This window comes from Oncorhynchus kisutch, linkage group LG6, assembly GCF_002021735.2.
Source record: "Oncorhynchus kisutch isolate 150728-3 linkage group LG6, Okis_V2, whole genome shotgun sequence".
NCBI classification, from domain to species: domain Eukaryota; kingdom Metazoa; phylum Chordata; class Actinopteri; order Salmoniformes; family Salmonidae; genus Oncorhynchus; species Oncorhynchus kisutch.
The window spans coordinates 12563682-12577883 of NC_034179.2; the positions used below are offsets into that span (position 1 = coordinate 12563682).

General features: G+C 48.3%; 1 protein-coding gene across 5 annotated transcripts in view; it reads right to left on the reverse strand.

Annotated features, from left to right (window-relative positions):
• LOC109892333 (RAB6A-GEF complex partner protein 1) overlaps positions 1-14202 on the reverse strand; it is a 99662-nt gene that overhangs the window by 31903 nt on the left and 53557 nt on the right. For 2 of the 5 annotated variants that reach the window (XR_004210184.1, XM_031826206.1), the window contains exons 3-9: positions 8801-8880; positions 7310-7417; positions 6204-6346; positions 4852-4988; positions 4037-4128; positions 2719-2807; positions 828-972 (exon numbers count right to left, since the gene is read on the reverse strand). Coding sequence is in view for 4 of the 5 variants with exons in the window: in XM_031826206.1 (XP_031682066.1) it covers positions 828-972; positions 2719-2807; positions 4037-4128; positions 4852-4988; positions 6204-6346; positions 7310-7417; positions 8801-8880 (794 nt within the window). In the remaining variant the exon portion in view is untranslated. Of the gene's footprint in view, positions 1-827; positions 973-2718; positions 2808-3706; positions 3851-3871; positions 3978-4036; positions 4129-4851; positions 4989-6203; positions 6347-7309; positions 7418-8800; positions 8881-14202 lie in introns of those variants that run through there. The other 3 variants (XM_031826207.1, XM_031826208.1, XM_031826209.1) reach the window with 3 other exon arrangements.

The following is a 14202-nucleotide window of genomic DNA, read 5'->3' on the forward strand; positions in this document are numbered from 1 at the left end:
TTCTTCTCTGCAGATCCTCTCAAGCTCTGTCAGGTTGGACGGGGAGTGTCGCTGCACAGCTTTTGTCCTGTTGGAAGATGAACCTTGGCCCCAGTCCGAGGTCCTGAGTGCTCTGGAGCAGGTTTTCATCATGGATCTCTCTGTACTTTGCTCAGTTGATCTTTCCCTTGATTCTGACTAGTCTCCCAGTTCCTGCTGCTGAAAAACATCCCCACAGCATAATGCTGCCACCACCATGCTTCACCGTAGGGATGGTATTGGCCAGGTGATGAGCGGTGCCTGGCTTCCTCCAGACGTGAAGCTTTGCATTCAGGTCAAAGAGTTCAATCTTTGAAGAGAATCCTGGTTCTCATGGTCTGAGAATCTTTAGGTGACTTTTACTGAGGAGTGGCTTCTGTCTGGCCACTACCATAAAGGCCTGATTGGTGGAGTGCTGCAGAGATAGTTGTCCTTCTGGAAAGTTCCCCCATCTCCACAGAGGAACTCTTTAGCTCTGTCAGAGTGACCATCTGGTTCTTGGTCACCTCCCTGACCAAGGCCCTTCTCCCCCGATTGCTCAGTTTGGCCAGGTTGCCAGCTCTAGGAGGAGTCTTGGTGGTTCCAAACTTCTTCCAGTTAACAATGATGGAGGCCACTGTCCTTGGGGACTTTCAATGCTGCAGAAATGTTTACTTTCTGAATGCACTGTGTACATCTGCTTTCTACATTACCAAAGCTTTTATATATCTGGGAGAAAAATTCCCTTTCGAAGGCAAATAGATGCATCTATATCCATCTAGAACTGTGCAGCTGACTGAACTGCAGAGGTAATTGTGATCATCACTCACGCAAAGTCCTCCCCCAGGGTACAGATGAGGTGGGCTCCGAACACACTCCACAGAGACAGTCCACCGCACTCCCAGGTCACCATGGCAACACTGTAGTCGGGGGACCAGCGGATCAGCTTCACCGCGCCTGTCTTGTTACACACGTCTGAGGAGGAGGAACGGACGACAGGTCAGACAATAATATTTTCTGTAACATGGATGGTTTGTTAAATATCCTTTTAAACCAAAACATAACTGTTCCTGGAACTATTGTCATGTTTTTTTCCAGCCAAACTTTACAGCAACAGTTCTAGACAGCATGAAAGAGGGATGAGACTACACAGCTTGTTTCACCACTTGTTGACAGAGATAGGTTGCAGGATCTCCCATGATGAAAACAGAGCTCTGGTTTATGATAGGTCAATAGGATTTCACACAGTACTCTCATTTTATACCATTCACTTCCACGAGGGGGCAGACACATACCATAACATGTAATCAACGGACTAAACACCACTTGCACTTGCCAGTCGAAACCAAAACATAACCACTATTTACAATAAAAACTATGTGAGACTAGAGAGTAGTATAAAAGTTTGTATAAAAGGTACATGTGTCAGGTGGTACCAGGGTAGATGTGTTTCGGGGGTTGTTCCCTACCGGGGCAGTGTGTTTAGGGGGTTGTACGTACCGGGGTAGTGTGTTTAGGGGGTTGTTCCCTACCGGGGCAGTGTGTTTAGGGAGTTGTACGTACCGGGGTAGTGTGTTTCGGGGGTTGTTCCCTACCGGGGCAGTGTGTTTAGGGGGTTGTACGTACCGGGGTAGTGTGTTTAGGGGGTTGTTCCCTACCGGGGCAGTGTGTTTAGGGAGTTGTACGTACCGGGGTAGTGTGTTAAGGGGGTTGTTCCCTACCGGGGCAGTGTGTTTAGGGGGTTGTAAGTACCGGGGCAGTGTGTTTAGGGGGTTGTACGTACCGGGGTAGTGTGTTTAGGGGGTTGTACGTACCGGGGCAGTGTGTTTAGGGGGTTGTACCCTACCGGGGCAGTGTGTTTAGGGGGTTGTACCCTACCGGGGCAGTGTGTTTAGGGGGTTGTACGTACCGGGGTAGTGTGTTTAGGGGGTTGTACGTACCGGGGTAGTGTGTTTAGGGGGTTGTACGTACCGGGGCAGTGTGTTTAGGGGGTTGTTCCCTACCGGGGCAGTGTGTTTAGGGAGTTGTACGTACCGGGGTAGTGTGTTAAGGGGGTTGTTCCCTACCGGGGCAGTGTGTTTAGGGGGGTTGTACGTACCGGGGCAGTGTGTTTAGGGGGTTGTACGTACCGGGGCAGTGTGTTTAGGGGGTTGTACGTACCGGGGCAGTGTGTTTAGGGGGTTGTACGTACCGGGGCAGTGTGTTTAGGGGGTTGTACGTACCGGGGCAGTGTGTTTAGGGGGTTGTACGTACCGGGGCAGTGTGTTTAGGGGGTTGTACGTACCGGGGTAGTGTGTTTAGGGGGTTGTACGTACCGGGGCAGTGTGTTTAGGGGGTTGTACCCTACCGGGGCAGTGTGTTTTAGGGGGTTGTACCCTACCGGGGCAGTGTGTTTAGGGGGTTGTACGTACCGGGGTAGTGTGTTTAGGGGGTTGTACGTACCGGGGCAGTGTGTTTAGGGGGTTGTACGTACCGGGGCAGTGTGTTTAGGGGGTTGTACGTACCGGGGCAGTGTGTTTAGGGGGTTGTACGTACCGGGGCAGTGTGTTTAGGGGGTTGTACGTACCGGGGCAGTGTGTTTAGGGGGTTGTACGTACCGGGGCAGTGTGTTTAGGGGGTTGTACGTACCGGGGCAGTGTGTTTAGGGGGTTGTACGTACCGGGGCAGTGTGTTTAGGGGGTTGTACGTACCGGGGCAGTGTGTTTAGGGGGTTGTACTTACCGGGGTAGTGTTTAGGAGTGAGCTCCAGCTTGTGGGAGAGCTGCATGGACCCTGTAGTGGTATCGATACTGTACACCAACACTGAGCCACTGGAACACAGACAGAAACACGGTCAGTGGATTCAATACATCATTCAATACAATTAGCCTACATTTCCTGACTGACAAACAACTGCTGAAATAAGGCAACGTGAGGATTCAATAAATATTTAGATGAAAGGTTGGAGATTCAAATCACTGCCATCTACTGTCTGTCACTCAGGTTCTCTCGGTCTCCTGCTGACCTCAGCAATACTCTGTAGCAGCACACGCATCCTGCTGACAGTATCACCACAGGCCTCTATAAACCCTTCCTATCTGTATTAGTGGAATGTTAATTACACAATCAAGAGATCCAGAGTCACACTGTTCAGTCAACCAGCCAGCCAGTCAACCAGCCAGCCAGCCAGCCAGCCAGCCAGCCAGTCAACCAGCCAGACAGCCAACCAGTCAACCAGCCAGCTAGTCAACCAGCCAGTCAACCAGCCAGTCAACCAGCCAGACAGCCAACCAGCCAGACAGCCAACCAACCAGACAGCCAACCAACCAGACAGCCAACCAACCAACCAACCAGACAGACAGACAGCCAGCCAACCAGCCAGACAGCCAACCAACCAGCCAGACAGCCAACCAACCAGCCAGACAGCCAACCAACCAGCCAACCAGACAGCCAGACAGACAACCAGCCAGACAGCCAACCAACCTGCCAGCCAGACAGCCAACCAGCCAGACAGCCAACCAGCCAGACAGCCAACCAGCCAGACAGCCAACCAGCCAGACAGCCAACCAGCCAGACAGTCAACCAGCCAGACAGCCAACCAGCCAGCCAGGTGTCAATGTGTGAGAGATTAAAAATAGTCCAGACAGTCATCCCAAACTGGCAGATTGTACAATCCTTGAGGACCTCTTGTCAAGCACACACCAATCACACAAAAGATACACACACGTACCTGGCACAGCCAAAGGTCACCAGTCTGTACTTGTTGTTGACAGCCACACACGTACCTGGCACAGCCAAAGGTCACCAGTCTGTACTTGTTGTTGACAGCCACACACGTACCTGGCACAGCCAATGGTCACCAGTCTGTACTTGTTGTTGACAGCCACACACGTACCTGGCACAGCCAAAGGTCACCAGTCTGTACTTATTGTTGACAGCCACACACGTACCTGGCACAGCCAAAGGTCACCAGTCTGTACTTATTGTTGACAGCCACACACGTACCTGGCACAGCCAAAGGTCACCAGTCTGTACTTGTTGTTGACAGCCACACACGTACCTGGCACAGCCAAAGGTCACCAGTCTGTACTTATTGTTGACAGCCACACACGTGCCGTCTGTTACATCTGCTGCCCAGACGCCCTGCAGCTGCTGTAAAAGAGGACAGTCAGATCACTGCTTTTCCACTGACACACCTCTGCCTTTCACTTTCTTTCTCTTTCCCACACACATCACATCACATCACACAGCACATCACACAGCACCTCACACAGCACCTCACACAGCACCTCACACAGCACCTCACACAGCACCTCACACAGCACCTCACACAGCACCTCACACAGCACCTCACACAGCACACCACACAGCACACCACACAGCACACCACCTCACACAGCACACCACCTCACACAGCACACCACCTCACACAGCACACCACCTCACACAGCACACCACCTCACACAGCACCTCACACAGCACCTCACACAGCACCTCACACAGCACCTCACACAGCACCTCACACAGCACCTCACACAGCACCTCACACAGCACCTCACACAGCACCTCACAGCACCTCACACAGCACCTCACACAGCACCTCACACAGCACCTCACACAGCACCTCACACAGCACCTCACACAGCACCTCACACAGCACCTCACACAGCACCTCACACAGCACACCACACAGCACACCACACAGCACACCACACAGCACACCACACAGCACACCACAGCACACCACAGCACACAGCACACCACACAGCAGTTATGCTTCATTGTTTAATAACATGATTCACAAAACTCTGCTGTATTGTGCACTACAGCAAAGCACACACACACACACACACACACACCTCCCACAGTTCTTACATCTGCAGTGATCCTGTTGGCTAGAGGAGTGATGAACCCCAGCCTGCCATCATCAAGCACCACAGCAAAGCCATCCAGTGTCACACAGTAGGTCATGTCTCTGATGTACACCCCCTTCAGGTCCAGACACAGACCACCTGCAGAGACACACACATAAACAAACCCAGACTTAGAACACACAAACCACAACGAGGGGGTCTGACAGTGCCTAAACCACAACGGGGGGGTCTGACAGTGTCTAAACCACAACGAGGGGGTCTGACAGTGTCTAAACCACAACGAGGGGGTCGGACAGTGTCTAAAACACAACGGGGGGGTCTGACAGTGCCTAAACCACAACGAGGGGGTCTGACAGTGTCTAAACCACAACGAGGGGGCTGACAGTGCCTAAACCACAACGAGGGGGTCTGACAGTATCTAAACCACAACGGGGGGGGTCTGGCAGTGTCTAAACCACAACGGGGGGGGGGGGGTCTGACAATGTCTAAACCACAACGGGAGGGTCTGACAGTGCCTAAACCACAACGAGGGGGTCTGACAGTGTCTAAACCACAACGAGGGGGCTGACAGTGCCTAAACCACAACGAGGGGGTCTGACAGTGTCTAAACCACAACGGGGGGGGTCTGGCAGTGTCTAAACCACAACGGGGGGGGGGGGGTCTGACAATGTCTAAACCACAACGGGAGGGTCTGACAGTGCCTAAACCACAACGGGGGGGGGGGGGGGGGGGGGGGGTCTGACAGTGTCTAAACCACAACGAGGGGGTCTGACAGTGCCTAAACCACAACGAGGGGTCTGACAGTGTCTAAACCACAACGAGGGGGTCTGACAGTGTCTAAACCACAACGGGGGGGCTGACAGTGTCTAAACCACAACGGGGGGGTCTGACAGTGCCTAAACCACAACGGGGGGGTCTGACAGCGTCTAAACCACAACGAGGGGGTCTGACAGTGCCTAAACCACAACGGGGGGGGGGGCTGACGGTGCCTAAACCACAAGGGGGGGGGGGTGGGGGGGGGGGGGGGGGGGGGTCTGACAGTGCCTAAACCACACCGGGGAGGGTTTATCTAAAACACATGGATAGATGTAAACATGGCTGGATATGGTGGAGCTTACAGGGACTGGTAGGGCTAAGGGCAGACTGTAGGTGAGGTGGGGAGAGGATGGTATAGTGATTGGGACTGACCTCTGGCAGACTGTAGGTGAGGTGGGGAGAGGATGCTATAGTGATTGGGACTGACCTCTGGCAGACTGTAGGTGAGGTGGGGAGAGGATGCTATAGTGATTGGGACTGACCTCTGGCAGACTGTAGGTGAGGTGGGGAGAGGATGCTATAGTGATTGGGACTGACCTCTGGCAGACTGTAGGTCCAGGGAGAAAGGGACACTACAGAGACTGATGGCCTTCCTGCCGTTGCTGACTCCATCCCAGTGGAGGATGTGGAGGTAGCCATCAGCAGTAGACACCAATAGATCCTCCTGAAGAGACTGCATGCTGAAGGGACAGAAAAGAGGACAAGGAGAAAGAGAGAAACAAAGCGGACAATAAATTAGGACGGAGAGGGTGACAATAAATGAGTAGAAAATAAAGAGAGTTTTGTGACAAAGTTTAAGAAGTTGAATGAAAGAAGAACGGATAAAAGGAGGAGGATGAAAATATAGAGAGAGAGCGCGAGCGAGAGAGCTTGAGAGAGAGAGCGAGAGCGAGAGCGAGAGACACGAGTGTTCCTCCTGGGGAGCTGCAGAGGGACCAGGATGGAATGTGCAGTGTACTCAGATGGTGTGTGAGTACTGAGGAGTACCCTGTAGCCCAGTCTCAGAGATGAAGTGTTCTGGCCAGACCACATTCAGTAATCTGAATGTGGTCTGGCCAGAACACTTCATCTCTCCAGAGGAGAATAGGCCAGAAATACTGGAGAATAAGGCTTTCGAATCCAACAGGACAATACTGGGGCTTAGCTTCTCTCCTCAATTCACCCCAGGCAAGCAGCCCGGAAGTCAGGCTACTGGAAGGACACACACACAGGAAAAGCGAAGAGCAATAAAACCTTAAAATGTCCTACTGTAGTCCACAGGGACTAGACGAGGAATGTGCAAAGCCGAACCCATGTTGTTATATCATTTGCAGAAGACACAAATTGGTTTGGGAAGAAAAGTAGGAAATCTATTCAGCACAGAAATGTACACAGTGGCTGAAGTAAGTACCAAGCACCAGTCCAGAATGGGAAAACTAACTAGACTTATAATGGCCAACAACTACACCAGTGTTAACTTTTAAACTAAACACACTTCAGTGTCCAGTTGGTGTTTGAGTGTGAGTTGTGTGTAGATGTGTATGTGCACGCATTTATGTGTGTAGGTAGGTGTGTAGGTAGGTGTGTATGTATGTATGTATGTATGTATGTATGTATGTATGTATGTATGTATGTATGTGCGAGAGCGAGAGAGAGACAGGTACCTGGTAATGGGAGCCTCCAGGTCTATGGGTCTCTTCATCTCCAGGCTGAGAGCGGGGGCACACTGCTCCTCTTTATAACCTGGGGTGACCTTAACACCACGCCTCCCTCTGTAAACACACACACAATGAGGACGTGTATGTGGCAGAGGTAATGAGGGCACATAAGGTTCATGGATCTGATTTATCCAATTCACTCTACCTTATCAAGTCTAAAATCAACAGGGGGAAAAGGCTGGGTTAGTCAAACAATAGCACTACAGGATCTAGGCACGAACGAGGCCAAACCGCAGCCGGCACAGTGATGCCTGTGTTTAGTACATCTGCCTCCTTCCTCATCAAGTCCAGACTTGGTCCAGATTCCCTGACAATGCTTTGATGTGGTGACTGGTAGCACAGAGTGGAACAGTGGTTTTGTGAGGGGGAGTAGGTGGGTCTGTGTGTGTGTACAGGCATGTCCTCATTGGAACTCTCTCTCACACACACACACACACACACACACACACACACACACACACACACACACACACACACAATCTTTCATAAAGGCTGAGTGACGCTGTTCTGCTGGTATCACCCTGATCAGCCTGAGGGAGTTAAACCTCCCTCCACAGTTAAGCCTCCTCTGTATGGCTTGTTTGGCCAAAATCTCAGCTACGTCATAATTACTCTACTTCATAAATATTCTACTGTACTTCATGGCTGTATTGGTTTATGTGCATGTGAGATAGTGGTCTAGGTCTAATATGAACCACATATACAGGCTAACTGAAGGCCTGTGGCCAAAAAAAGACCAGAGTCTCAGAGGCTGAGAGAAGCCCTTTGGTTCTGTGACTGCAGAACTGAAAATGACTGCATGTAAGGTAACACACCTCGCATCCAGCTGTTGATGCGAAATGGGCTTCATAAATAAATGTGATTCATTGACTGGGCTCGCTGTGGAGATCTGAGTTCTGTCAGAGAGCAGAGAGACATGGCCGGCTGAAAAGCCTCTCTTCCACTGTGTAGACACACGCACCCAAACATCCATTCACCCACGCAGCCCTGCTATAACAGTGGGAGGGCCCGGCCCAAGACTGGCGAAGAACACACTGTGCTGTACAGTCAGTCATCCACAGCATTCACTGTTCATGGAATTAGTCCAGACATTTGCCAAGGCATTCAACATGCAATGATGTCCTAAACTACAGTACAACCTATCCCTCAGGCCTCCTGACTGGTACACTAATTATCATAGCATGTAGACAGGATCTACAGTGGGGGTTTGTCTATGCTGTGAGTGAATGAATGAATACTACCACCTTTGCAGTTCAACAACTGACATCTATGAGTGAGCATTGTAGAACTTCATTATTTTAACATTTAGTCCCTGCCTCCCACAGCAGGTTCCTGACCTGCTGCAGTTGACCTTGGTTATTCTATTTTGATTTTCAACCTTTGACCCTGAAGAAAGCGAGTGGGTGGAGGACAATAAATACATATTTATGTACTCACTTGGAATAGACGGGTTCATAAAGATACTTGTCCTCTCCTCCTCCCACCACGTCAAACAGGAGGATGTAGCCATTGGCAGCCTGCAGAGAGAGAAAGAGAGAAAGAGAGAGAGAGAAAGAGAGAGAAAGAGAGAAAAAGAGAGAAAAAGAGAGAAAAAGAGAGAGAGAGAGAGAGAGAGAGAAAGAGAGAGAAAGAGAGAGAAAGAGAGAGAGAAAGAGAGAAAGAGAGAAAGAGAGAAAGAGAGAGAGAGAGGGGGGGGGAGAGAAAGAGAGAGAGGGGGGGGGAGAGAGGGGGGGAGAGAAACAGAGAGTGAAAAACAGAGCGAGAGCAACAGAGCGAGAGGGGGGGGGGGACATTCATGAGTATGTTGTAGCCTTGGTCATGCTTGAGGTACTCTGATCTATCAAAGAGAGACTGGTTGGTGTTCCTACATCCAGCATGCTCTATACAGAGGACCCCTCTCTCCTTCCTCAGCCACTACCGTTCAGACATGTCACTGTCAACAGTTAGGAGAGGCTCCTGTTGCACTATGGAACAATCCTTGGATAGCTTTTCAGAATTCACAGATATTGAACATTTGAACATCTTGGCCATGTTCTGTTATAATCTCCACCCAGCACAGCCAGAAGAGGACTGGCCACCCCTCATAGCCTGGTTCCTCTCTAGGTTTCTTCCTAGGTTTTGGCCTTTCTAGGGAGTTTTTCCTAGCCACCGTGCTTCTACACCTGCATTGCTTGCTGTTTGGGGTTTTAGGCTGGGTTTCTGTATAGCACTTTGAGATATCAGCTGATGTAAGAAGGGATTTATAAATCATTTTGATTGATTGACTGAGTGACTGTGTGTGCAATAATAGTGTTTAGAATGATATTTGAATGACTACCTCATTGGTGTACCTCACAGATAATTCTGTGTGTAAGGTACCCCGAGCAGTGAATTTCAAACACTGATTCAAACAAAAGACCAGGGAGTTTTTCCAATGCCTCACAAAGAAGGACCCCTATTGATAGATAGGTACATAGAAGAAAATAATACATTGAATAATCAATTTTACAGAATTAAGATTTTTTTTTAAAGAATAAATTGCCAAATATTGCATAATCCAGAAGTGGAAAGCTCTTAAGACCCCCAGAAAGACTCACTGCCAAAGGTGATTCTAACATGTATTAACTCAGGGGAGAATGCTTAGAACAAAAAAAAAATCTAGATAGTGTTTCATTTGAGTTTTTTCCCCACTTTGACATGAGAATTTTGTGTAGATCACTGACACACAAAAAAAATGAAAAGTAGAAAAAGTCAAGGGGTGTGAATTCTTTCTGAAGGCACAGGGCTTTGGTCAAAAGTAGTGTACTGAGTAGGGAATAGGATGCTATTTGAGATTCAGACACAGAGTGCAGCCAGTCCACAAACTGACCACGGTAACCTCAAGTAACCTCTGACATTTCTACAGCGTGGTAACCAAGGCAGCACCATGGGACTGATAAAATACAATGGAGAGAGAAATTGGACTAATTCAACAGGCTGGAATTCAGGATCAGGATAGAGCCACAAGTAATGAAGACCATAAAATCCCATTGCCAGGGAAAAGGTCTACAAAGCCAAACTCTGTGTCTCCCCCAAATGGCACCCTACTCTCTAAAAAGTACACTGCTCTTGTCAATAGTAGTGCACTACGTAGGGGGAATAAGGTGCCATTTGGGACAGCCTGGGTTCTGCTAAAGTCATTTAGGCTGGAGTAGCAGACAGGCTCTAGGACTACTCTTAAAAATATATATTTCTATTCAGCTCTCCTATCAGAGACAGTAAGGTGGTCATTCAATATGTTAACTTCTGGAACTGTTGTTAATGACTGAATAGTTCCAGCTATTCATGATCTGAATCAATGAGCCGATGTCCTGCATGCAGGGTATACACAGTGCATTAGGTAAGTATTCAACCCCTTCCCTTTTTCCACATTTTGTTACGTTGCAGCCTCATTCTAAAAATGATTAAATAAACCCCCCCCCCCCCCCCCCCCCTCAATCTACACACAATACCCCATAATGACAGAGCGAAAACAGGTTTAGGGGATTTTTTAAAATGTATTAAAAATAGACTTGAAATTCAATTCAAATTAAATGTATTTATAAAGCCCTTCATACATCAGCTGATATCTCAAAGTGCCTAAAACCCCAAACAGCCTAAAACCCCAAACAGCAAGCAATGCAGGTGTAGAAGCACGGTGGCTAGGAAAAACTCCCTAGAAAAGGCTAAAACCTAGGAAGAAACCTAGAGAGGAACCAGGCTATGTGGGGTGGCCAGTCCTCTTCTGGCTGTGCCGGGTGGAGATTATAACAGAACATGGCCAAGACCGTATCAAAAAGGAATTGAGCTCAGGTGCATCCTTTTTCCATTGCTCATCCTTGAGATGTTTCTACAACTGGATTGGAGTCCACCTGTGGTAAATTCAATTAATTGGACATGATTTAGAAAGGGACACACCTTTCTATATAAGGTCCCACAGTTGATAGTGCATGTCAGAGGAAAAACCAAGCCCTGAGGCCGAAGGAATTGTCCTTAGAGCGCCGAGACAGGATTGTGTCAAGGAACAGATCTGGGGAAGGGTATCAAAACATTTCTGCAGCTTTGAAGCTCCCCAAGAACACAGTAGCCTCCATCAATCTTAAATGGGAGTTTGGAACCACGAAGACGCTTCCTAAAGCTGGCCGCTCGGTAATACCGAGCAATCAGGGTTGAAGGGCCTTGTTCAGGGAGGTGACCAAGAACTCAACGGTCACTCTCTCTGACAGAGCTCCAGAGTTCCTCTGTGGAGATAGGAGAACCTTCCAGAAGGACAACCATCTCTGCAGCACTCCACCATCAGGCCTTTATGGTAGAGTGGCCAGATTGAAGCCCCTCCTCAGTAAAAGGCACATGACAGCCCGCTTGGAGTTTGCCAAAAGGCACCTAAAGGATTCTCTGGTCTGATGAATCCAAGATTTTTAACTCTGAGTGTTCTTTGTGTGTCACATCTGAAAGAAACCTGGCACCATCCCTACGGTGAAGCATGGTGGTGGCAGCATCATGCTGTGGGGATGTTTTTCAGCGGCAGGGACAGGGACACTAGTGTGGATCAAGGATCAACCAAGCAAAGTACAGAGAAATACTTTGCTTGGACATTATGAGGTACTGTTGATAAGGGGAAAACATTGGCCCAGCGTCGTCCGGGTTAGGGTTTGGCCGGGGTAGGCCGTCATTGTAAATAACAATTTGTTCTTAACCGACTTGCCTAGTTAAATAAAAATCTAGCTCGGTCCCAGATGCATTTGTGCTGTTTTTCCAACTCCTATGCCAAATAGTCCTTGGAGAGACAGTTGGCAAGACAGCACAGACCTGGGACCAGGCTAGGGGATATCCAAGAAAGTATAACCCAAAGAGTGACAGAAGTCTAACTCAAAACCTTTACAATGACATAGCTATCTCCATGGAGACATCGGGAGAGTAAAACTCAGGAAGTTTGCTAAACATGACATTTCAGTCAAAACCTGGTTGGATTTAGTGATTTGGTGACAAGAAAACAGAGACAACGCCCGGATTAAAGAAAAACAAGACAAATATTTGAAGAATAAATGTCAAAGGGAAAATAACATTCAACAGAACCCAGAGGCCATGCAGCTTTGAACAATAGTCAGTATGTGGTGGAAACCAAGCCAAGCAGAGCAATGAGAGAGAGATTGAAAATAGAGTCTGGTGTGACCATTGCTGGCAGGGCAGAGGGTGGAAAAGGGCAAGTGAGAACTAGAGAAAGGAGATTTTTTTTTGGGCCGTCTGCACCACCCTCTGTAGGGCCTTCCGGTCAGGGGCGGTGCAGTTGACATACCAGACTGTTATACAACCAGTCAGGATCCGCTCTTGGCTACAGCTGTAAAAGTTCCTGAGGATCTGAGGGGCCAAATCGTTTCAGTGATGTAGAGGCAGAGGAACTTGAAGCTTTTGACTCTCTCCAGTGTGCCACCCCCTTTCCTGTAGTGCACGATCAGCTCCTAGGTCTTGCTGAAGTTGAGAGAGAGGTTGTTGTCCTGGCACCACACCGCCAGTTCTCTGACCTCCTCCCTGTAGACTGTTTCATTGCAGTTGGTGATCAGGCCTACCAATGTTGTCGTCAGCAAACTTGATGTTGGAGTCATGGGTAAACGGGGAGTACATGAGGGGGCTGTGCACACACCCTGGGGTGGCCCCCCTTTTGAGGGTCAGCGTGGAAGTGTTTTTGCCTACTCTCAACATCTGGCATCGGCCCGTCAGGAAGTCAAGGATCCAGTTGCAGAGAGAGGTATCCAGTCCGAGGATCCCAAGCTAGTTGACGAGCTTGGAGGGCACTGTGGTGTTGAACGCTGAGCTGTAGAGAGAAAGTTGGGATGGAGCGAAGAGTGGAACAGGAAAGTCTTTTAAACATGTAAATCTTTTTCTCTTGTTTTTCTTTGGGTTTTTTTTCAAAGCGTTTTCTTTCTCTTTTAGACTCATTATTTTGCTCATAAAATAGGATTTTGAAGAAACCTGATAGATGCATAAAAATAATTTCTCATTTCGTAAATAGCTGCAGCATCAATGTTATGTCATTGGTGCTAGAGGCGTCACTATAGACCCTGGTTCGATTCCAGTCTGTATCACAGCCGGCCGTGATTTGGAGTGCCTAGGGTGGCGCACAATTTGGCCCAGCCAAATATAGCCCTATATATATATATATATATATATATATATACACAAATAAATAAATAAATAAATAAATAAATAAATATATATATATATATATATATATATATACACAAATAAATAAATAAATAAATATATATATACAAATAAATAAATAAATAAATAAATATAGGGCTATATTTGGCTGCTTATTAACTCGTTATTTGTGTCACTAAACAGTCTCCATATATACTATAAATGTTTTCAACTGCTCCAGAGGGACCTTCAGACGAGTCTTGTGGGCGTCCTAGAGCAAAACTGACATGTACGTGTTTGAGACGTTCACCTTTCCACAGAGGGGTCATATTAGTGTGAAGTTGCCAGACCGGCTGTACCGACGCCAGACGAGTCCCAAGACATGTGCTAAATGCTATGCAGATGTGCTAATTTAGTAGCTAGTTAGCCGTCTAGCTAAGTGATTAGCTTCTTCCAAAGTCAAGCTTTGTGTTGTAACTGCAGAGAATCCCAATCCTGGATCAAGAACCTTGCTGGCTAATATTTGTTTTGTATGTGAAGCAAACTGTTAGTTGCGTTTTTGTGTTACTTGTAGACCTTCGGGTTACAGAGGCTGTGGGGTTAGTAAATAGCGCCCATTCTGTGCAGGTATTACCGAAAACCAGCACAGAGCATGTGGTAAGACAGAGCATGTGGTAAGACAGGGCTGCTTGCTTGGTGGT